This window comes from Corapipo altera, unplaced genomic scaffold (genome assembly GCF_003945725.1).
Source record: "Corapipo altera isolate COAL_440 unplaced genomic scaffold, ASM394572v1 45, whole genome shotgun sequence".
Lineage (NCBI taxonomy): Eukaryota > Metazoa > Chordata > Aves > Passeriformes > Pipridae > Corapipo > Corapipo altera.
The window spans coordinates 7,098,983-7,123,989 of record NW_020884877.1 but is presented as its reverse complement, the minus strand read 5'-3'; the positions used below and the strand labels follow the sequence as shown (position 1 = coordinate 7,123,989).

General features: G+C 39.0%; 1 protein-coding gene and 1 pseudogene across 2 annotated transcripts; both read right to left on the bottom strand.

The window, feature by feature from the left end:
- Window positions 1-983: 983 nt before the first annotated feature.
- Window positions 984-6,560, bottom strand: LOC113943979 (annotated as a pseudogene).
- A 1,405-nt stretch (window positions 6,561-7,965) lies between these two features.
- Window positions 7,966-23,178, bottom strand: CFLAR (CASP8 and FADD like apoptosis regulator). 2 transcript variants are annotated; one of them, XM_027637366.1, is made up of 11 exons: window positions 23,013-23,178; window positions 21,316-21,459; window positions 18,969-19,281; window positions 18,032-18,137; window positions 16,996-17,131; window positions 16,728-16,825; window positions 15,763-15,814; window positions 15,095-15,144; window positions 13,829-13,907; window positions 9,079-9,574; window positions 7,966-8,175 (listed from the first exon to the last, which is right to left on the bottom strand). In XM_027637366.1, the coding sequence occupies exons 2-11, from the start codon at window positions 21,341-21,343 to the stop codon at window positions 8,037-8,039; spliced, it is 1,497 nt and encodes a 498-aa protein (XP_027493167.1). In that variant the 5' UTR covers window positions 21,344-21,459; window positions 23,013-23,178; the 3' UTR covers window positions 7,966-8,036. The 2 variants fall into 2 exon arrangements, with proteins under 2 accessions (XP_027493167.1, XP_027493168.1); XM_027637367.1 differs by having other exon boundaries at window positions 18,969-19,381; window positions 23,013-23,177.
- Between the last annotated feature and the right edge of the window lie 1,829 nt (window positions 23,179-25,007).

Here is a 25,007-nt window from a genome sequence, read left to right as displayed (position 1 = left end):
AGTAATAAACAGGAAGGACACAGACATACATAGTAAATGCTCATAACAAAACAACATGGCATTATTTCAGTTAACTCACAAAATTCTCTGTTAGAAGCTTAATCAACAAAGAGCCTTGTTTCTCATATTAGACCATTTTAGATCTTAAACCAAGAAACAATAATGAAAAAATTTAATGCTTAACAAAGTTAATCAATCTGATAAACTTATAGAGATACATTGCTGAATGGTGTATTTCATAGCATGCCAATCTTCTACCTTACATTTTCTTCTCAGAAGTGATGGGGAAATAACAGTTCATAAGGTTTCATAAGAGGGAATAATATGCAGCATTTTGACTTTATTCAACCTTGGAAAAATCTCACTGCACATGAAGTTTATGTTAGGCATTTGACAGTATCAGTGTGCACTGTGGGACAAATTCCTGATTTCAACTGGTAACCGGTCCTCTATTAAGTTAAATGCCATTTACATTAGAGATGGAAGAAATCCTTTTTCACTTACTACCTACGCTTTTGCCTCTTCATTCCCACTTTTCTCTCTCTTTATGAACATAGCTAGTGGATTTAGAAGCAGGATTGTGGTGAGTTGACCGTGGCTGGATGCCAGGTGCCCACCCAGCCACTCTATCACTCCCCTTCCCAGCCAGACAGGGGAGAGAGAATAAGATGGAAGACAACTCATGGGTTGGGATAAGGCAGTTTACTGAGGCTAAAGCAAAGCAGAAGCTTGCACGTGCAAAAGCAAAGCGAAAGACATCAATGTTTACTCTCTACTTCCCACGAGCAGTGATGGTCAGCCACTTCTGAGAAGCTTCAGCACACACGATGGTTTCTCAGCAGGCAGCCATTGGAGACAATGAATGTCCCTGCTCCTTGCCTTAGGTTTTATATCTGAGCTGACATCATGTGGTATGGAATAGCCCTTTGGTCAGTTTGGGTCAGCTGGCCTGGTTGTGTCCCCTCCTAGAATCCTGCCCTTGACTAGTGAAGGAATGTTACAGTGCTGATGCTGTGCTCATCAGCAGCCAAAACACCGGTGTGTTATCAGCACCCTTCTGGCTCCCAATGCAAAGCACAGCACTGTGAGGGCTGCTATGGGGAAATGAACTCCAGCTCAGCCAGATCCAATACAAGGATTTAAAACTGTTAGCCTGCAAAATAAAATATGATGAGCCTAAACCAGACCATTAACAGCCCTGGTTTAGACATGGAAGGTTACATGCATCCCCTATGCTGCCAAAAAAATCCTTTTCTGTCTGCAGCCTGTGCAGGTACAAAAATGTTTAACATCATAGAAGCATGTTTCTCCCAAACCTGATAACTCTGAATATACAGATGATGTAAATAGCTGGCACATGCATTAATAGTGTCTCCTCCAGTTTCACAATTCATTTGACAAAAAATTTATGAGGTGTTGCCTTGAAGCTAACAGATCCACAGGATTTTGGGTAACAGTCTTAAAATAAGCAGTGTGATGAACTGCATTTAAATAAGATGATAAAATGATGTGTTTTGAAAGCCCTGATATTGCTCTGAAGGAGGCAGGTCCCTAGGAATTGGAAATGTAAATCTTCTAAAGCTATTTGGAGTATCTGCTTTGTCCCCATGTAGTTAACATGACTGGCCACATCTCAATTAACTTCTGTAAGAATTGACAAAATATCTTTACCCCTACAGACAGAAGGAGAGAATAAAAAAGTTACTTATTAGTGAGCAGATGGCAATCCATTTAACACCTCCCTGAAAAGCTAGAAAATACACTATGAACAGTTAAAACACAAAAAAAGAAAACACATCCTTTTCTTTGACTTTCTTGATTTAACCAGTAAAGGGAAATAATGGAACAAAATATTTTTACCTAAATCCACTCAAGACACAGCTCTGCTTTAAAGATTATAGATGGGAGGCTTTGAGGGTTTCTTTTACAATAAACTTCATATTCTTCAAATTATCTCTATGGTACTAGCAGCGTTAATGTAAATTTATCAGCGTAAAACCATCAGTTTAACCAATTTTGTCCACCTCAGAACATGGGTTAGTGTTCCTATACGAATTGCCTTTGGAGAAAAATAATTTAATCAGAGCACTAAGCAAAGTATTCACCTTGGTACCAACAACTGTAGCTTGCTGCAGAGGGCCTGAATATACCAAGTACCCTGTGGCCATGACTAGGAGGAAATCAGCATCTTCAGGAATACTTTCAGAAAGCGAAAAGCTCTGTTGCATGGAATAGAATTCAGGAATTTGTGCATCAACTTCAGGATGCTGTATCTTTTTACCCTGGCATGCTTGGATAAAGAAGAGTTTGGGTTTTCCAGCCAGCTGGGGACATTATGTGGCAGTGAAGTGGGACATAATCATGCAGATTGATACAGGTTTCTCATCTGTCCCACAGATTGCTCCTGACTTTCCATGAGATAGAATACAACATTTAAAACAGTTCCTGTCTTTGTGATCTTGCAAACGCTGCCAAGTTTGCATGAGATCTGTAATCTCCCCAGACCTCACGTTTGTGTAAGTCCTCACATCCAGACCAAGTCATGTGAATACTCGCTTCAGTTCCTCTGTAAATCCATGAAAGACAAAAAGAAAATTCAATGTTATAGGAAAACATTTTATGAAGTCACCATGGAAGCAAATCTGAAGGGGGAAAGACCTTACACTCTGACACTTGAGCATATTCATCCTCATATTAGTACCAACTAAAGGTTAGCTGGAATGAAAAAAGATGGCATCAGCTCAAATAGAGTTTCTGAATTCTACTAGACAAGTTTCAGAAAATAGAATGTACATTGTAAAATGTCATTGTAAGTGAGCGCACTTGAAAATGACACTTGAAAATATGAAGAATCTGCCCTTTCCCAGTTTCAGATCTCTCAAAACCTTCCTCACATCGTTATTTTCCAGTTACAGTTTTGACTATTAAGAGTTCCATATATAAGAGATAAATAGAATGAACAGAACAAAGTAAGAAGTATGCACTGAGTTGCCTGATTATGGAATTTTGCATTATATTATACAGAATGATGATTTAGTTTAGTTTTAGGTCTTTATTACAGCTAAAGGCTAAGTAAAAAGAAATTCTTAAAATTGTTCAGGAATGATTCAACTGAAAAACTCAGTGGTTATACATCCTTTTACCCTTCAGCCCCTAGGAGACACAAATGACATAATTTAACACATATCGAACACTTTACTCTTTTAGAATTTGTTCCAGTGCTTCATCACCCTCTGAGTAAGAATTTCTTCCTAACATTTAATCTAACCTGTCCTCTCTCAGTTTAAAACCATTGCCCCTTGTCCTGTCATTATCTGCCATTATAATGAAAGGGGCTGTTAACACTGTTAAAAGGGGCTGTTAAATATTGTTGCTCAGCTTGCCTGAGAAACCTGCCTGAGAATCTTTAGATAAGACACAGTTTTGTAAGTAGATAGGATGCATGTATCTTTTATGTATGGCTTAAAAGGAGTAACCAATCAGACCCCAGCCTTCAAGGCTGTGAAGCTGGCCATCCAAGATGATAAGAACACAACACCAGCAGGAACCAGCTTCGAGGTTTGGAAAGGAGACAATGGACCTTGAGCATGTGCCAACATGTGAGGAAGACTATGAAACAACCAGCGGGGGAGGTAATATGACCACCACAGGGACTGTGTTTGTTGCAAAAGGACAGAAGATGGCAGCAAAACACCATAAATTGTAATAAGCAAAACAAATATGGGAATAGGTGTGTTTATGCAAGATATTTCAGAGAAATGGAAAAAATAAGCAATCTGTAATTAACTAAACATCAGTAGTACTTACAGAAGGAAAATCCTCAGTGCAGCCCCAGTGCTGCTGATAAAGAATCCTTGCTTAGCAATGATCAAGCCACATTTTCTTTTTTTTGGTAAAAGGAAGCTTGAAGAGCAGTGCTAGTGGGGAGAGGGCTGCACTGCCATTTGTGTGCAGCTCTGTGCATCACTCCTCCCTGCAGGAAGGAGTGGAGGAGGAAGGTGAGCAGCCTCTGCTCAAAGCAGGCTCCCCAGGGCCTTCAGCAGTGTGTGTCCCCCCATACTCTCGAGTCAGTGGAGACAGGATGGGAAGCGCCTCCTTGCTCATGCTGTTTAACACACCAACAACAGCAGAGCTACCTGTTGAAACTTTAAGGCTCGGTGTCCTTTGTTCAGTCATCACATTTTTATAGAGCTGGAGAACTCCACAGCCAAATTTAACAAGCTGTAGAGGTCTACAAGATAAATCAACCAAGACTTTCAGAATTACTCTGTGTTCTAAAGAGAGATAGAGACAGTCAGTCTGACTGCATCCAAAAATTTTATTCAGAAAATCAGCTTGAAATCCACCATTTGGATTGGCGTGCAATGTCTTCTTGATTCTAATACAGAAGCTGAAAAATAGACATTCTTCAAAACAGCCACAGAAAAGCTGTTAAATAATTCAGTACAGGAGATTTATTTTAAATGGACCATAGTTAGAACATCCATATAGATAGCAGCCTCTTCTCAGCAATATCATCTGGCATGTCAGAAACTTAAAACTCCAGACAGCAGAAAAGAATTCACAAAAGCTCTCAAAAGGCTTCTCTGTAAGGTATCTGTATCTCAAAAGGTATCAGTAACAGAAGTCACCCCTTATGCAGAGTTGAAAGGGGAGATCAGACATACAACATGCTCCATCTACAACTGCTATCATGTCCTAGCACTATAACTTCCTCTTGAACTTAACTTCTTTTTTGGATAATGAGCTGGCAAACATCATAATACACAAGTATGTAACAGTGCAAAGTAAACTCCATTTATGGCTCAGCCATGTCAACGTAAGTGGCTGAGAAATATCACAGACATTAAGTCTGGTACAACACACCACAAAAACTCCTGCCTCATGAGTACACCTTCTGAGCCATCAAAAGGCATCATTTATATCCTGTCAATTCTCTTTCTCCTCTTCCACATATATAGCACATACAGAACTACAAGAAATTTCTATTCCAGTTACCAGAAACCAAAAATGAAATTAAGTGCCATGGAGCAGTGAATCTGACAGCCATATTCCAAGCAATTACAATGCAGGAGCAGAGTGACTTGTTTTACCTTGCTAAACAGCAGTTTCTGAAAACTAGACATTCTGGCAGTCCAAGACCAAGAAACTTCACCAGCATGTCACTTTTTATGTTCCCGTGCTAGCACCCTGAACTCACGATGGCTCCAGAATTCATTCTCTTCCCCTTTTGGCTACTGAATCATTTAACCTGAAATAATTTAATTACTCTGTCTGCAATACAGGTACAACTTGATGCAGCCTACGCCCTGTATCCATTTCTAGACTCAAATTTTGGTGCACAGTATGGCAAAAACAGACAGGTGTGGAGGGTTATGAGGAGCAGCTGAGGTCACCTGGTCTGCTCAGCCTGGAAAAGAGGAGACTGAGGGGAGACCTCATTGCAGTTACAACTTTCTTGTGAGGGGAAGAAGAGGGACAGGCACTGATCTCTTCTCTGTGGTGACCAGTGACAGGACTCAAGGAAACAGCATGAAGCTGAATCATGGGAGGTTTAAGTTAGGCATCAGGAAAAGGTTTTTGACCCAGAAAGTGATTGAGCACTGGAACAGGCTCCTCCCCAGGGAAGTGGTCACAGCCCCAGGCCTGACAGTTCAGGAATCACATGGCATGATTATTTGGGCTATCCTGCGCAGGGCCAGGAGTTGGACTCAATGATCCTGATAGGTCCCTTCCAATTCAGCACATTCTATGATTCTATAAGCTATGGGAGAAGTGACATACAACTGGCATCACAAAATTCCTGCATAAATACTGACTTCAGTTCTACTTTTCACTAAGCACTAGGTACAGGGAATCAGCCTACCCATATATCACTCCTGAAAGAGGTGTAAAGGCATTAAATATTGCTTAAATGAATGATTACAGATTGAGTACTGCTATGGTTAAAGAACCTACTTAGGGACAAAACATCAGTGTAGAAAATCAGTATCTGATATCCACGAACGCTGTGCAATACATAGCTGTCCCCACAACTCTTCAGGGGGTTGTAATCACTTCCAATCCAAGCAGCCAGACACAAAGAGACTCCCTTCTTTGTCCACTGTAAGGGTTAATTACAGGACCCTCTAATTTTCAAAACAGCATTTCTTTGTCATTTCTTCCCGAAGGGGACATGGACTTAATCCGTCATGCAGTAAGGCAAAGAATATGTACACTTCTTGACCCTCAAACCAAACTTACATTGTCACAAAAGTGTAAGAACATTTTCTGAAGAATATATTCTATTGCTAATATTTTAAATAAATAGTTGTATTTAGCATCACTCAAAAAACCCCAAAACAACCAACCCACAAAACATCAACCAACCCACCACATCATCACAGCCTGTAAGGATAGCCACTATTATTCTTACTTCCTTTTTCCTGTTTCCTTCTCCTATGAATATTGACACTGTATTTCTCCTCCAAATCATCTTTTCCCTACCTGTTCTTCTCTTGATGCTCCCTACCATTCTCCTTCTTGTTCCTGCTTACATTTTCTATATTTGTTTTCCTCATCTGCCTCCTCTTGGTTCCATTCTCCCTGCTTTTGGTTGTCTATAAGGTAGCAGAAGTGCTCATCACATGCAAAAGCTAGTGAGGGAAATCGGAAAATGAAGTTTGTGAAAGAGATCATGTTTGTTAACATCACTTAGATATATATGACTTGAAATGACATCTTATTTCTACAACCAAAGAAAACATTTGTTTCACCATTTGCTTCATTTACCAGCCCTCATAGGAAGTAACTTAAAGATTCCAAATCTGTCATTTTAATCCTTCTCTTTCCCCATTAAAAAACTACACCAGAAACCAAGCAAGGCATGCCAAGGCCTTGAATTTTTTCCCTGGATAGCAGACTCTATTAGGAATATCAAAAGTTTGCAAGTGGCCTACTTTAGGAGGGACAACCCATCCAAGTTATACTGTTATACAACAAGCAGATTAACTGAACTTTTCATGTTAGGCACTTACTCCACTGGAGAAAAGTTTTCATATTTATGGAAAAAACTTGGGAAAAAAATCCATTAATAAAGGCATATTCTTTTTCATAAGCAAAACCAGTGAGGATGGGGTGTTTAATTTAATCCAGTCATAAGAGTCCACGGCTTAAGAACCGTGCTACATGCTACACTTAGGTTCAAATATTTTTAACTGTCCTTTTACAACTATGGTTGTAATGAGTGTGAATCATGTTTCAGCTTCCTCAAAACATCTGCCAAAATCCCCCACTTTTTTAACTGTAATTACTGTAATGTAATGTAATGTAATGTAATGTAATGTAATGTCCTGCCACATGTAGACTCATTTTTGCATCAGTGGAAAACTCACTTAGTCCAAAACATGGCAGACTATCTCATTTAATAACATAGAGCCCTTGTGTGTTGTGGACAGTACTGATGACACAACCTCTAAGGCAGCAAGCAGATGGAATCCAGATTATTAGGAAGACCATCTCTCTCCCTCTCCTGTTTTGGTAGTCTGTGGAGGCATGCAAGCCACAACTTGTTAATGAAGAACTAGCATTACTATGTAGGAATTCTTTCCTGACACATTTCCCGTGCAGGGGAAAGTACCCAGAGCATTTAGGTGGTTTGGTCTGGCTTGTATTTGTTTAAGCATTAACTGCTAACAGGTATGCTAAAAAACCACCAATAAAACAATAAAGCCACTTTAGCTTTGTTGGAAAACCCAACAGCTCTACAGTTTATAGCTCTTCTCACTCTGTTTACCCGTTGTATTTAGTTGCTAGATGTGCTGCAGTGCTATACAATAGCTACCATTCTCACCCAAGCTTTCAGAGGCTTCTGCGCTAAAATATAAAATCTAGTGTCTTAACGCACCAAAATGCTTCCAAATTCTTGGGTTTGGAAGCGACAGGTACTTTAGATATACATGAAATAAAATGCATAAAGTAAAAGTATGTGTGAAACTGTTCGGATCATATTAAATACTTCTTGTTAGAAACTTCAGATATGTCCTTTCCAAGAGCAGTTAAGTTGGAAAAAGAAAAAGTTCCTTCGTCAGTGTGTGTTGGAGCAGAAGTGAGTATTGTTGGCATGGGTCAGCGGTCTCATTCCATTTATAAACTCTTCCATTCAGTTCTGTATGGATATCTGATATAGGGAGTTTCCTGCAGCAACAAAAGTAAAAGCACTCCATTAGAGAATGAAGCAAGACACCATCTAAGAATCCACAAGAGAGAAGACAACTTTAGACTCAGCAAGGAGAAAGTTCCAAATTTCAGTCTTTACTGCAGAGGCTAGACCTCTAAAACACAAGGCTGAAGATGCATTTTGAGACAAAATGTTACAACCCAAATCACCGTTGTGATATTAATTATGCTGATACGATGATCTGTGATTTCAAGACAAGGTTTTGGCATTTGTAAAAAGGTACTAAATGTTAATGCTGCAACTACCTTGAAAAACAGCTGTTAGCTCCCTGATAGATCATTTGTATAGAGAAAACCTTTGTTGTTGTTATATATCCAAACATATATATGTGACTTTTGCTCAGATTCCTTTTGATCTCTTTAAACAGACAAAAGTTTTCTGACAGTTTAAATTCAAGAATACTGGCAACCTAGTGGCTGAGTGAAGGATAAATTAAATCTACAAAAAGCAGAAAATCCTTTCCTCTCTACAGCCTTTTTCCTGAACTTAGGCACTGATTTTCTTATATTTGTAAGCAGAGCTCTCCTTAATGGTACATGGCAATCCTCAATTTAACAGAAGCCTGGAATGTGCCTTTTTATCTTGGAGAAGAAAGATTTTGCATCCTCTCTAAAGTGCTGACATACATTATCCAGGACTCCCTTCTTACTCTGCAAACCCCAGTGCCATAACACACTTTAATTTTACTCTTCACAATCAGAAACTTCATTCCTACCCCAGGCTACTCGTTCTTTTAGCTTATGACACTGCATGAAGACACTTTACAGGACCAGATGGGATGGAACTTTAGGTTTCTCTTTCTCAATGACAACAGGCTGTCATAGGAAATGGGTTATTTTTTTCCTCTTTTTCTAATTTACCTTATGTAAGGATCACGGAGTAGCTCAGCCAGACAACGCAGATAATATGAGCATGAAGTTGAGGATTTTTCTAGTGTAGATGCATCCACCTTACAATGACTCCAAAAGATGTCTGCTCCTCGGGGGATAATGACTTTAGTAATGATATTTTTATCATTCCCATCTACTTCCAACAGACTAGTACATTCTTGCTCATTTTCTGGCACAATGTAGCTCTGAATAAAAAAAAGCTTTGGTTTTCCTAGGAGTCCAGGACATGAGTCTGGTGTGAAGTAATTTTTTATTTGTTCCAAAGGGAATCCAGAACAGGTAATGTCTGTACAGAAGATGCCCTGATGACTTCCACGGCTGACCAATATGCAAATGAAGCTGTCATAATTTCTGTGCTGCTGCAAACTTGCAACATCAAGCAATGTTTGCTTCATGGTGGCAATATTTAAATATCTGTGACAATGAATGTCATAGCCCAAGCCTCTGAAGGTCTCTTCCAACATATCTGAAAGAAGAAACATGTAATTAAATTACAGCACATTGAGGCTCAATCTCAACTATCCCGAATTACCATATTTACAGTGTTTTGCTATTGGAACTAAGTAGTTTATCACAATAATTAAAAAATCAGGAGTATGCAGTGTTGATCACAGCACATTACATAATTATAGTGCTATATGCATGTTGTCTTTAACGTGAGTTATCTACTTCATGATAACAAAGACAGTATTATCTGGCACGTAATCTGTTCCAAATTCCACAGACCCTTGCATACTTCATTTAGAGTCAGTATCCCAAGTTCCTACGACTTAAAATATCATGCAAGAAAAAACATTAGAAAATGTTTCGCATACTTGAAATGGTAAGGAATTATGTGAATAGCATGGGAAGTCTGTTTCCACTTTTAACTGGTCAAAATTACTCTGAATGGTTATTATAGATATACAGAACTGCATAAAAAACACAGAGGCTCCCTTACATCAGTCAAAAATGAACCTTCTGCAGTCATTTATGTTTCCTATTATATAAAACAGACTTTAAGTGACAAGTCCCAGGTGAAGAATGTACACTGGAGTCTTAACGGTGACAGAATGGCATTTTCAGGGAAAAAAGAAAGCTGAACAAAGAACCCTTTCAAATGAGTTAGAAATTAAAACTGCAGATAGCCAAATCCTGAGATTTAACTATATTGTATTTGTGTTAACCTGTGCTGCAGGAAAATGTGCTAAGTTCTAAATAACTACTTTGGATGTTTATTAATATGGGAATGAAACCAGATACATGGTGGTTAAAGCTACAGGTATTAAGTGTTCAGAGAACCAAAAGCTACTACTACAACTCATACCTGTACCATTCTATCTTTACTATAAACCACATACATGCACTGCCCATGCACAGTTTCTGATATGAAAGTAAGTATCAGGTGCCATGTTTATGTAAAATACCCTACACACAGGAAGCTTGACTGTTCTTTGACTTCAAAAGTTTAACAATCCCTAACTAGCAGAGGCTATTTCAGAGGTAACTGGCAGCCAAGCAGCTGTACTACACACTGTTCTCCTCAAAAAGCCCATAGTGAAAACAGGGAACAGAACTCATAACTTTCCTCAGCAAAATACAGGGCAGATACAAACCTTTTACTATAGTGAGGTAATAAACAAAACCTATAGTTTCATTCCAATTCTGTTGGTTTGATTAAATTTTGTAAAATAATTCAAAAACTGGACAGACTTCTTTAATTTGAAAATGAAAGGTAAATCCCCTCTACTGTATGCAATAAAACATGCTCTCAAAATTCAGGTACAAGATTCAATACCAACATGGTCTGGCAGCTCCATCAGGTAGAGGGCAGCAGTACATACACAAAACAAGAGGGTGATTTTCCTGTAATTTACTGATCTCACTGGCACATGCACACACACAGAGACACAAAACCTGGTGTCACCTTAGTCCATTCACACACTTAACTGTGACAGTTTAAAAAAGAAAACAAAACCCTCAACAAACTTAGAGCTGACACCTTAGTTTAACAATGAATCAGAAATTACACATGGTAGGCCTTGGACACTTTAAGGCAAGACAAATCACAGCATTATATGCTGTAACCTGAGAACAGAAACTATCTGTTTCTTCAACACTAACCTTCTCCCAACAAACCTCCACTGACTTTTGAAAATCTCCATTTTACATAAAAAACTAGCCTTTTCTCCCCTGATTGTTTACAATGTAAGGATAAAAACTGGCTTCTAAATGGAAGAGTCAAAAGCAGCTATTTACAGAACAGCAAGGTGCATTTCAGTTTGAATTTTATCAGCATTTAAAAAATTCATATTGTTTACACTGGGCATTTTCAACTGTTGCAATCCTTGATCCTGCAGTATCTACTACTGGTTCACTTTCCTGAGATTAAATCCTGGGATGGCTACAGATTCTAATGGATGCCACAGATACAATTCCTAATGCTATCCCTGCCTTCTTATGTTTCTTTAGTGTATTCAGACTTCAGAATAGTGTGGCACAACAACTCTCTACGTGGTGAATGCCTTTCTAACAAACTCTTTTTGATGCCTTAAACATCAAAAAATTAAGCAATGCCATATGTCCTGTCTCTCCTGAATCTCACTGGCACAATAATGGATTTCAGTGAAAGTCTTGCTTTCTATCCCTTTAAAATGCTGATAAAGCACTGGTGACTTTCAACATCTGAGACACAGATATGGTTTAATTGCTTCTGCATCCAGTGGAGACATGTATGGAGATGGAGGCACACTAAGACTTACTCTGGGTGATTTTGGCACAACAGCAGCAGAGCCATGATTTGTAGGTGTATCTGACCTGCCAGGTGCTAAACATGTCACTCATGATTGTTCCTTTCCAGTCAGCAGACTCCCATTGTCACATTTACACTTTCTGTTCTTGTACAAGTACTTGAATGACCATATGAGCTCATGAAGAGCACATACAGTGATTTGTTTTACTTTTGTGCCAACCTTTGTATCTAGTAGTAATTCCTGTGACAAAGACATCTGCACAGTACATTGCCTGTGCAAAAGATCCATGCCTTTTAAGGAGGAGTAGATCTAAATTTATGTATCTGACATAGCAGTTCTTTCTTTCCTGTTTGCTCCAGCATCCATGCCTTATCTGCTTTTATACTTATGTGTTTCATTTCAAAAACTCAGTCCTGGCATAGTAAAACACAGGCCAATAAAACATAGTTCAGTAAATCGGGTCTGAACATGCTGAGATGCCATTAGAGACAATGAAATTTAAAGATTTATTTTTTTTAAACAAGGCTATTTTCACATCTCATGTTCTCTTTAGCTCTACACACTGAAGAAACATAGCTCCAAGTAGCAATTATTTTGGTACTGGAGCAGACTATCAAGCTACCTTGCAGATTAAGGCTGCATAGTAAGTTTCTTGCATCCAAAGGGTCATTTACTTTCTCAAAGAAAGAGAAGAACAGGAAAGCAAAAAAGCAGGCAGCAGGACAGAGCAGAATGTTTGATTCCAGGAGCCACCAGCCCCAGCCCTTCAGTCCTTGGAAGATAGTCTATTTTTCTCTTGAGACAAATTCAGGGTTTTTTGTTTTGTTTTTTGAGAGTAGAAGTGAGGAAGTGCTTTAGTACTTTACAATGAACAATATAATTTCTATATGTAGCAACTGCATCCTTGTTCTTCTAGGTTTTTTGGGGGGGATTTTGTTTGGTTGGTTTTGGGTTTTTTTCTTCTCCAGAGACCAGTGATGAACTCTGTATTACAGACCAAAATCTCAAAGATGCTTCCCAGTTGCATGTAACTGAATTAAGTGCCTTCCTTTTCCCCTCTTATCCATGCATGGCAGGACTGTGAATCAGTTTTAGTTCCTGTTATCCTAATGGCAAAATGTCTTGGTTTCTATAATTTATCCAACATATTATTGTCAAGTAAACACAAAAATTTTACTTTCCACATCCACTGCTCTTTAACAACTACATGAATAATTTTAAGTTGGTCCATCTGCTGGACCATTACATATGATAAAAACAAAAGATATGTCCACAAACCCTCTCCTTCCCCTACGTCTCCTGCCTACTACAGAACTGACTGCAACTACTCTCTTCACTTTTATTTTTAGCCTCAAGTGCTACAGTGGTTAGAGACTGAGGGATTTTTCTGCTTCTGCAAAAATCTAATTCTTGGATTCTACAAAGGCCATCAGAAAACCCCCACATTTTAACCATGGCATTGACTACAGAGACAGCATGGTGACAGTTTCAGTTAAACTGTGCAAGGTATGACAGAAGCCTGCATTATTAATAAAGGAACACATGACTACTCAAAGTCTATGGTGTCCTGTATAATTCCACTTCAAATCCACAACAGCCTTGGTTTTGGTTTTCTTAACTGGTGGGAAACACTATCTTTACCATCTCTGCCAATAACCTGCTGTATGACTGTAGCTTAATTATTCTGTAGGTCTCTGTACATACTTTTTCTTCCTCCCAAAATTCAGTCTATCCTCTTCAAGTTCTTTCATTCAGAGATTCTGCACCAAAAAACCAAACTAACACTGCTTGCAATAGTTGGGGGGACAGTTGGTTTTAACCTCAGGTTGGGCCTTCCAACTCCCTGCTTTAGAAGACTTACTAGAATTGGTAGACTGGCTGACTAGGACAACATTACTCTAGTCTGGCTGGTAAATGTACAACATACTCTTTATATTAAATTTTTTAATTATTAACAAGTTAAGGAACATCAAATTCCAGAGACTTACCTGCATCATTGCCAATACAGTCTATGATCAGGCATATTCCTAAAGGTTGACTTCGCATTCTGTAAGGTTCATCAGTCCCCTGAAGAACATGAGAGGACAATTAGAAAGTTAACATGTCACTCTCTCAACTTACAGACCTTACTGTTTTCTCAGATTTTAGCACCTCAGATCTATTAAATTACATTTAGTTGTTTTCCATAGAGTAGCTAGCAGAAATCTATCTACCGGGATGTAGCATATCTTATTTACACAACAAAAAAAATCAGGAGAAATGGACTAATGATTCTTTCCCCCTATTTCTAGTACAGCCTTAATTTTTGTTTCCTTGCGTTAGGCAATCCTGCTACCATAAAGATCCTCAGAGACTAAGACTGTATCAAAAATGATAGAAGCAAGTCTGAAATGAACCTTACCTCTAAACAGATCTTCAAGTCTGTCAGGTTTTGGGTTTTTTTGCCGTGTGGGGTGAAAGGGCTTTTTAAAGCCCTGCACTATGACAGCAATGATCTTTCTATAGTACTTCCAAACTAAGTATTTATTGAAGTATAAAATAAATACTTACATAAGTATTATAATATTGTCTCTGCTATTGAGATGTTGGGAGCTACAAGCTTCATACTGTCAACACAATAGAGAACTTTTGTGTTCATCAGGTGTGCAAGCAAGCACTGCTCATCAGAACATTTATTCCCTTATGCAGTGGAACAACTGCCTTGCTCTTAAATAATCTGTAATGACTATCACAATCACTCTCCCCTCTAAAAAGAGATTAAAATTCAATTGGTACAGGTAACTCTGTTGTTCCTGTCCTACAGGAGAACTAGTGAAAACAGCAGTAGTCCATTCTTATCATTAATACCCAAAGCATGTCTGTCTCCTGCCTGGAGCAGCAAGGGGTGAGGAGGGAAGCATAAATGAAGTTTCCTGCATGCAAAGAAGCCCTGTGACTTCTAATGAAGATGGCAAGAAAGGTCTGACCTCCAACAGGTTTTAAATTGGCCTCCACTAATAAATGTACAAGTTCTGTGTACACATCACACATACATGGATTTTGCACATTGCTGCTTCCAGAGTAGCAGCACATTTTTTAATTTAAAAATATATTCTGCAAAAGCAATTGACAGAACCTGTTTATGGCTGAGGGTGTACACATTATTCTGTCTGCACACAATTAAAGGAAATCCCAAAATGAAACACCCAGAAAACCAAGGTAAGTTCTCACAGAGGTTATTATATTCACATGCATACATATGGACAAGCACATACCTTATGTGATGCTGATCCCGATTCCTGAATGGACATGGGAACTGGTTCTGCTGCAGTTAAAACATACAGAAGCAATCTCAGTACATTTCTTTGACAGTGAGATTTCTTTGACACCAGATTAGTTATAAAGAGGAACGTATCTCACTCATCTGGACCTCTTAGATTCTATGTATGCCACTGAAGTTTAAAAATCCTTAAACTCTTCTCCTCTAAATTGTCATTTCGATTGCATTTTACATTGCTTGTGACCAGAATAAAAAAGGAATCTCTCCTACACTGAGAGAATTCAGCCAACTACTCTTAAAAATCACCATATTTGAGCAGTATTTCCAGAGAAAACACAATATACATGGAAAGAACCTGGTACTCAGGATAGTCAATCTTATCTGTGGTTTTATTAATAAAGTATTTATTCTGCTAAAAAGCTGTGACAGTGGAAACCCACAACAATTTTTAATAAAGTTTTAAAATGTGGCAGCACAAGCAAAGCAACTAAAGGCCAAATAATAAGGCCAGGCTCAGTTTTCAGAGGTACCAAATACTCTCTGCTCCTGGTGTTATCAGCTGGATTAGCCATAAATACAACCATCAATACAGTCCTTTTGATACAAAGAAATTAATCATTTGGCTCTTTTACGTTACCAAAACTCAGATAAAAATGCTCTTACCCAGGGTATGATTTAGTCCATTTTGTAATTTTTCTTTGCTTCCATTCTGAATCTAAAATGAAGAAAAAGGGCATAATTTTCCCTTTCTATTTCAAGAATAATCATGTGTTTCAAAATAAAACACAATAGTATTTCTTCCTCAATAAAAGGATTACATGTTTTAGATTCATATATATCACCTAATTAGGACTACAAAATAACTAATGAAAAAAACCAACAAAAGCACAAACAAAAAACTCCAAAATTACTGTTCCTCAGAAAAAAAATTACCAGCTTGTCATGATCAGCAAAGAAAAGTTTATTCTCTAATCTAGTAAAACAAAACAAAAAAAATCTCCACAGATGTGAATTTTGTTTCCCGTAGAGCAGCAGAGAACATTTACTGAACACATGACAGAATTAATCTCATCCAATTTAGCAAGACTAAAGACTTTAAGAAAGGTCACACTAATACAATATCAGACCTAACCCAAATATAAAGAATACTGCATGCAATAGGATTTGATGACTTTTCACATACTGACATATTTTCTTAAAATGAGATTAAAACAAACCACAAAAAAAAAATCTGAAAAATTCTTAAAAAGCTCTAATCTCTGGATTCAAAAATTAAAAGCTACTTTCCCTGCGAGGTCCAGGAGTACAAAGAAGAATAATATGTTTTGTAAAGACCATTCAAAGCAAAACTCTACTAGAGTGTAGTAGAAAAAACCTTTCAAGATACAGATTTTATATGTTCAACTAATGGGAAAAAATTCACAGGACTTCTTTAAAGAGGACCTTTCTCAGTCAGAAGATTTAAATGAGACCCTAAACCCAGCAAATAGCAGGAATAACAGAAATAAACCAAGTACTATTTTAGTCACTAGCAATCTCTCATTCCTCAGGCTCTGAAAGATGAATCTCCTTTTAACATGTGGCAATATTCAGAAATAAAGGATTTGTCTAATTTATTGTATACTTACCCCTGAATTGTAAGGAGGATCAATCAGATTGAGATTAGTGAGAGATGCCGGGCGTGCATTTACATACACTGGCTGAGAATGAACGGAGGGCATTAAAGCTGCAAATTTAACAGAAACACACAAATACACCATGATATATCAACTGTTTTAAAAACCTAAATCTGTGAAGCATGTAAATACTCTGATTTGTAACTCATAGTTTTATTTTTAGTAAAAGCACATCTCATTCTTGCTATCAAGAGTAACCACTGCAAAAATAGTATCTTACCTTTGTGTTTGTAGTTCTGAATCTTCCTAATCAAATCTATCCTGTGAATACTTTGAAAACAGTTTTCTATCAAATCCAGTTGATTAGGAGCCACCAAATTTAGTTTCTCCAGGTCAATTACAAGAGCTAGAAAACTCTAGAACAGCAAACGAAACCCAAACATTATCAGTAATTTGTTCTCTATCAGAAGCAACAAAACAACCCAGAAAATACTGTATGAGGTCACAAAGGCTGTATAAGCAACGTGGGGATGTTACCTTCTGACACACTAAGAAAATATTCTGAAAGGTATAAGAATTCTTGGTATTATCACAGAAGTAATAGAAACTAGAAAGTGATATTCTTAAAAATTAATCTTAAGTTTTTGAGGAAACAGTTTTGCATTTCATTTTTGCTACAAAGCCAGTCACTGGGAACGTCATCTCACACGCCACTAAACAAGAGGCAAGAAAAGTTTTGTGAAATTTGTAGGGCCTCTCTTTCCTTGATTAAAGAAAATGTTTTGAAGAAGACAGAAATCTTCAGTCTTCTATGCACAGTGGTCAAGTTTTCTGAATCCTCTCTACTGACTTTCTGCTTTCTCAGAGGACTTAAATATTCAGAACACAAAGGTACAGAGAAAGACATAATTAAAATAAATCTGTTCCTTTTTAAGTGAAGCAGAGCACAAACATAAAAAGTGACTTTGCAATTCAAGATACATTTCAAATGATTATTGGTTTCAGATCCTTCTTATATGAGCTTTCAGGTCAGTATTACTGAAGACTTTTTAAAAACGCCTTCTGCCTGTGAGGTTCATTCTAACACTATGCATCTAGATACAGCAAGCACTGTTCCCTGTTTTCCATGCTTCATTCCTTGAATTAAAAAACAACAAAATGAAACAGAAGCCACTACTCTGTGTCCACTTTCTGATGTCTTTCTACTCCTGCCTCGATACCCCTTGCAGCACTGTCTCCTCTCCTTTGATCTCTAGCTACTTGCCTTTTTACTTTGATCTCTCATTGCTCCAGGGGAGAATACCAGAAAAACATACCTTATCTTTTGCCATTTTCATCCGAGGTGTATAATCTCTAAGTAGAAAAAGAAGAGAACCCACTTCCTCTTTTTCCAGATTCTCATTTATTTCTACCATTAGCACCCTGAAAAAAAGTTGAGATATTTCTAAAGATTAGCTTGAAGCAAGATCCCTCCCTTGCCCAACTACTGAGCTTCTTCCATGTTCCAGTCTTAATGTATCATTTCCAATTAATAAACAGGCAAAAAACCTACCCTGCTACAAGATCCTACTCTTTCTAATTAGCACCCACCTTACTCACACTGACTGTGTAATAGCCACTGTTAGGAAGACAAAACTCTTCTTAATGTTTCAATACAGAATGAGACAACAGAACACATCTTTAACTTTTTTACCTATTAGGCACAGGGTTTTTATTTTAGTGAGAAGTTAACATAGGAAAATCTTCCTTGTGAGTACATGTGTTTCTTTCTGAAGCCTCTCAAAGAAAATAACTGGAACTTCTTAATTTTAGCCTCTCGAAACTAATAGAGTAAAAAAGTAGTATGAGAGGTCCCTTGAGAAAAGCTATACCACATGGCTATGTGCCCAAAGCAAACTAGAAAATACGTCTAACTAATGATGTCCCTTTAAAGTGCCATTTTTATCTGCTAATCTATGATTCTACAAACATCACTGGTTTTATTGACTATCACACAAACTCCTGAAATATAGACGCTTCTAATGTCACAACTTGTGAGAAATTACTAAGGTTTAATTTAGGGACTAAACTTGACATATTCTTTTCACTGTAACTCTAGATATAATGCTCTTTTCTGTTTTTCTTTTACCTTTAATAACTCTTTAAAAAATAAATAAAAACCCAACACTCCCATCCCTCTCCGAAACTAAGAAAACCCCCCCATTTACTTTGAACAAGATAGCATAGCTTTGAAATCTGAAATAGATATATTACCTGTAATCAGGGATAAGTCTGAGACTCCTGGTAAGGTGAGCTTCCACTGCTGCTTTCTCAGTGTTCAAGATCCTCCTCAGTAAGTCAAACCTTTTAACTCTGTAGAGCAGCTCAGACAAGCCAACAGGAGACAGTTTCTCCCTCTCATTCAAAGCTGCCAAGATCTCTCTAAGATCGGCAGTGGCCAAGTCAGGAGCAAGGTCTCGGCACAGGAAAACCATCATCTCTTCTTCTTCTTTATCCAGTTCTTCTTGAATCTGGTGAATGAGGGCAGCTGGCACTTGGCACGCGGTCATCACTGTCGCTGTGCCTACTGGTGATAAACAGGAAAGCAACATGACATGAAGCTCATGTCTATGGCAGCACTTCTCTGGGGTTCATTCTTAACCAGGTGCATTTTCACAAAAGCAGTTCTGTGGGAGAGAATTAGAAGTCAATAAATCAGGGATCTGCTGCACAAGTTCACAGTTAACTCTCCTAACTGAAGGATTTTGCTTTCAACTAAAACTCCAACTTACTCTTCACAGACCTCCTGTGTTCAGGGACTCTCCCAGCTGTTCATTACAGAACTAAAGGTACTTGGTAAATCATACTAATCAGAAAGACATGTGAGTTCTTTTTAAAGTGAATTACACTAACACTAATCTGTAAATTCCATAGGAAGTGAAACAAAAGTCATCAGCTTCCTGATGAGTGGGTACTTCAAGTATTTCTGAAAGCTCTGACCTCTTCCAAGCAACCTTCCACCCCTCTGCTCATCACCACCTTTTCTCCCCTCAAAGTCTCAAGGCATTTTTCAGGAAGCTAAAAGGTAGTGCAATCATATATAGCAGATGAAAGAATGAAAAAAAAAACCCCACATATAAAACTACTGCTATCAGGCATGCACTTGGTCTTGAATGAAGTAAAAATTAAGGAAATATTCACAAGATAACATGTAATATTTTAAAATGCTAATTAGCTGTAAATACAGGAGCATGTGGATTTTCTTACTTATTGGCATCATTTAAAGTGATTCCAATCTGAATGAATTATTCGGGTTTTAAGGATTCTCCATACACACCCTTCATGCTCAAAAAGGTTGAAGAACCGCTCAAAGAAAAAATTCCAACCTTCAGTATGCAAATTGGTTAACTCTGAAGGTATAGATAAGCCACAGACTGTCTTTTTCTTCATGTAACATTCATGTGTCACCATACTGAAAACTGAAATAAAAACTCCACCCTAGAAAAACCCCCAGCCTCGTGATTAACAAAATCAATAGGGTGCTATGCTCAATTTCCACTGCCACCAACTCTGGAAATTCTATCTAGCCTCCTCTGATCTCCATTACATGCATGGAGAAAGGTGAGATGAACAACCTGAAGACAAATCTTAGCCTTTAAAAGGAGTTTGATCACTAAACTACATAGTTTTGTTTAGATCGTACTGGAAAGCAAAAGCTAACACAACTTCAAAGCCTAACATGCTGAAGATTCTAGCACCTGAGGAAGATTTTTTTAAAGCATTTTCAGCCTTTTGTTACACCTTCTAGAAGTTACAAGCAACAATGTCATATACTGTGTTCATAAATGAAGCAGATGAGATAAACTCATCTACAAGCCTTCCCCGCCCCCCAAGTGCTGTTTAAATGAAAAATAACTCTACAGATCTACCTGACTTTCCTCAGAAAGGAAGTAAGAAACAGATTTGGTTAAACCCATGGACTGGGTGTCACTGCCCACTAAAACAGTGCATCAGAGGATAAGCAGAGGAACTCCTCTTACACTCTAATGTGTTTTAGAGAATGTTCTATCAGAGAAAAAGCATATTAATTGCTAACTTATTTTCAACCTAGCATCAAACTGATGAGAATTCTATAGAAAGACACAGACTGTTTTCATGACATAATGCAGTCAAGAAAGGGGAGGCAGAAAACACTTTCATATGAAAGTATCTCCCAGATACATAGAGCTGGGACTTTCAAAAGGACTTGAGGAAATTTTATTTATGACTCACTCTAAAGCAAACAGGAATTTAACAACTTTTAGCCATTTTCAGAAATCTCAAAAAAACTTTTTAACTATTCCAGTTGATTTTTATCTAGTCTTTTAAAACTAGTTAAAAAAAGAGGGAGAGTATGTGTGTGTGTGTGTGTGTGTGTGTTAGGGAGTAATTTCCTACAGAGTTGAGATTTCAGACACGCAAAATTACCAATTATACGTTACTTTAAAAATAATCTGCCTTTAAAGTACACATATAGTACATAAAGTACAAACTTACTTTTGTGAACTTCCTTTATATAAGCTAAATCACATGCTCATTATAAAAAATGCTGATCATACTTCTAGTGCTGAAACTGTCTTACCTGTATGCAAGTCTGTCCACAAAAACATTGGAAGAGTGGCGTTTGACCATTGCTAAATCACTGATCCAGATCCAGCACACATTGGTTTCTACCCAGTATTTTCCACTGATGGTCCATAGACAGTTTATTACATCAACTCATTCTCTGTTGGACAAGTATCAAGACCAAAAATTATTGTGGGGGGCCTACTTCCTAATTTTATAGAAGGGGGGGGAAACAAAAGAAAAATGACATGGGAACATGTGTTCTTCTGTATGATTCCACTGGACCAGGAATGATGCTCTAAATAAAAGGAAAAACAACTGTGCACATACAGTGATTGCCAATAACATTCAATGGATACTGTGTGTAGAATGAGTAAGAGCAACATGAAGTAAGTTTTTAGTATAAACTAAACCAGTTTATAACTTTGCAACCAAGCACCACGTGCCCATATTTTGACAGCAGATATGTCACAAGACTGGGGCAAGCCCAATGCATTCCATGTGCTTTTATCTAAGCCAGATCCACTTCACTCCAAGAGATGAAGGGGCCATCTGATGACTTTTTCAAACATCACAGATACAGTTATCATAGCTGCAATAATTAAAGAAAAAGCGAAAAGCAATGGCAACATAAAACCGAGCAGGCTGCCTTTTTATTTAGATTACCTGGGCCCTGCAACAGGACCTACATTGAATGTAGATTCTCTACAAAGAGGAGAAAAAAACCAACTTATCTTCTAAGACAAAATAAAAAAGCTCATACTCAGAGATAAAACTGCCCCAATAATTTGTGTGTTCACCTGCATGTGTAATCAAGGATTTTTTTTTCCCCCCACACCCTTGCAAGGAGCAGGAAATAACATCACACTAAAACTCCACACACAAAGATGCACAAGGGTCCAATTAACTCCCCGCTTGCCATTTTGTATCTCGAACGTTTCACACTCATCTTTCCGGCAACAAAACCAGGATATGACCCCAGTGGGTGCGGCCGATGTGGAAAACGATCCTTGTTTCCCAAGATGAGTTCATGTGGAATACCCCGCGCCGGCAGGAGAGTAGGAGGTGAGCTGGCGACCAACGGGGCTGGGTGCGCTTTGTGCCTCCTCCGCCCCGCTCTGTTCGAACAGGCGGGAGGGCTGCGCTCCGAGCCGCTGCCGTCCGGCATTTTTCAAAGTTGCGGAGCGTGCTCCACAGCTTTCACACTTCCCTATTTCCTCATCGCCCTATGCCCTCTAACAGAAGGACTTGTGCGAGGCGCTCGGGAAAAACAGGGAATTCCCTCGGGAACTTTCGCGTTCCTTATTATTCTATCAGGCTTAAACAGTTTTCTCACAGCGTAAAGTAGTAGTGCCCGCACTAAAGCTTTTTAGGTATGCGCTACTTTTAACGCCCCAGTCCTCCTAACAATACCCGCCACCCCAGCAACACACAGAAAACAACAACTAGACGTGGTTTATGCAGTTTTCCACTCAAATTTCTAACTACGTCATTTTAGACCGCATTCGGTTTCGGTTTTCCCCGCGAGCCAAGGCCAGGCTCAGGCCTCCCTTGCGCCGGACGCTCCGGCCACAGCCCGGCCACAGCCCCGCCGCTCGCCCGGACACAGGGGAGAGGACCCGACCCCGGAGCACGGTGTGTGAGCCGCCTACCCTGAGAACGCAGCGTGAGGGGGGGAGTGTGAGGAAAGGAGGGGGGAAAGGTAGAACGCACCCAGACACGCCGGGGAGGTCCCATCTACGGCACTCGCGTCCGCCACTGGGAGCAGGGAGGAGGCGGAGGCGGTGCCGGCCCGGCCGGCCGAGGCGGAACGGGGTGAGGAGCTGTGTGTCTGTTCCGGTTGTGCTCCGGGAGACGGGGCGCGGAGCAGGGCCTAAATGCGGCCGCCCGGCTCCCGCACGACGGAGGCGGGGCAGGGCAGGGCAGGGCCGGGCCGGGCAGGGCAGGGCCGGGCCGTGCGGCACCGCCCGGCACCTTCCTCGGACATTCACGGAGCGGCTGCCGAGGGCGGGCAGCGCTGGGAGGGGATGGAGTAGCGGGAGCGCGGTCCTGGGTTCGGTATGTGCACAGGCGTTTGTAGGCTGTGTTTTTGTACCGCTGCTAGTACGGGGACAGACAGGACGGCTCTGTACTGCCCTGGGAGCTTTTAAGTAGTAGAGCGTTTTTTAATGAGCAGCTGCAGACCTGAGTTCAGTGGGAGTACTTGTTTTGGCTGGGGTTTAGGCAGATGTAAGCCTCTACTTGGTTCATGTCTTGCTCTATATGAATTCGTTCGTTCATAGTGAGGATAATGTAGAGGTGTGTTGAAGTTGTATGCTTCCCGTTGTATAATCTTAAATAAATACTAACTAATGCTTTGTTCCTGAAGACTGGGTGTTGCGATTCCCAGCAACTTCCATGAAGCCATTTACCGAGCTGCTAGTGGTGCAGCTGGAGCTGCTCTCCAAAAGGCCTAAAATCTAAAATTCTGAGCTATTGCGTCTGCTGAACTAGACAAAAGCCACCTCCATATGTGGTGAAATTAGATACATGCAACTCTCAGCTCAATGGATTTCAAAGCATTTACAGCGAGTCATTTTTTTTTGTGCTGCTAAAAATAGAGCAGTGGAAGCACAGTACTCTGGGATAGCACACACACATTCATACTGTCTTTGGAATTGCAGGGGAAAAGGAGGCAGAAAGTAATTACCCACAGTAGAATTTGGCCAGGTACCAAGTGACAGCTCTTTGTTCTGAAAAAAATACCTGTGTTCTTACTGAAACTGTGTGGTCAGGCTCTTACTGTAATATCAGTCATTCAAGGATATCCCAGTATCCCGGCTATTAAGGTGCGGCATTGGATTGGCACTGATTCAGAAAGAAACCATCTACCTGCTGTGAATCAATATGTACACTTTCTCCTTGGAGCTGTTCCATGCAAACACATAAAAGATTTGTACAGTCTAATAAAAGAGGTTTAAGGAGATGGTATGGCTGGAGACTTACAAAAGAAGAATTATTTTTTTCTTTTATGTAAGAAGAATGAGTGATTTACCCATTTAACAAAGCCATTACTGGAGCTACCTCTTCTGTTTACGTGCTCTGCTTTTCCCTTAAATGTACCTAATTTTTATTAAATAGTTTTCATATTTTTATAGGCAGCATTTGGAAGTTGTATGCAAAGTTCTTCATTCTCCTCATTTCTGTGTTGAAACACTACGTTGTCTTCCACAGCTACTCATGTAAACTAGAACTGTAAATTAGTATAAATTTACAACATGGAGCACAGCAGTAAGATTCAATGTGATGGAAAAGAGATGGTCCTATATGTTTCAATGCAGAGGGCTCCGGATATAAATCTCTCACTTGGACATATTTCTTTCATTATGCTTTCATAACAGGTGATATGCTTTAATAGCAGGTTTGGTCTATTTAATTTTGTATATTCTCCTAGTTATGTAAGTAAAAAACTCGTAAGAATTTATGTCTCCTAAAATACTATGCACTTGTCTTTTATGCTATAATTTCATAATTAGATCAGGATGACTGTGTTCCATCTGTATATACAAATGGTATCACTAGTTTGTTATGTGTTGGTTTCATTATTATTATTTAAAAAAGGCTCAATCACTAAGGAAAGTGACTAATTTTCAAGGAGTTTTCCATTGGAATAATGGTGAAAGGATTAGATTATCTGACTTTCGGATTTCTCTTTGGCCTACAATTGAG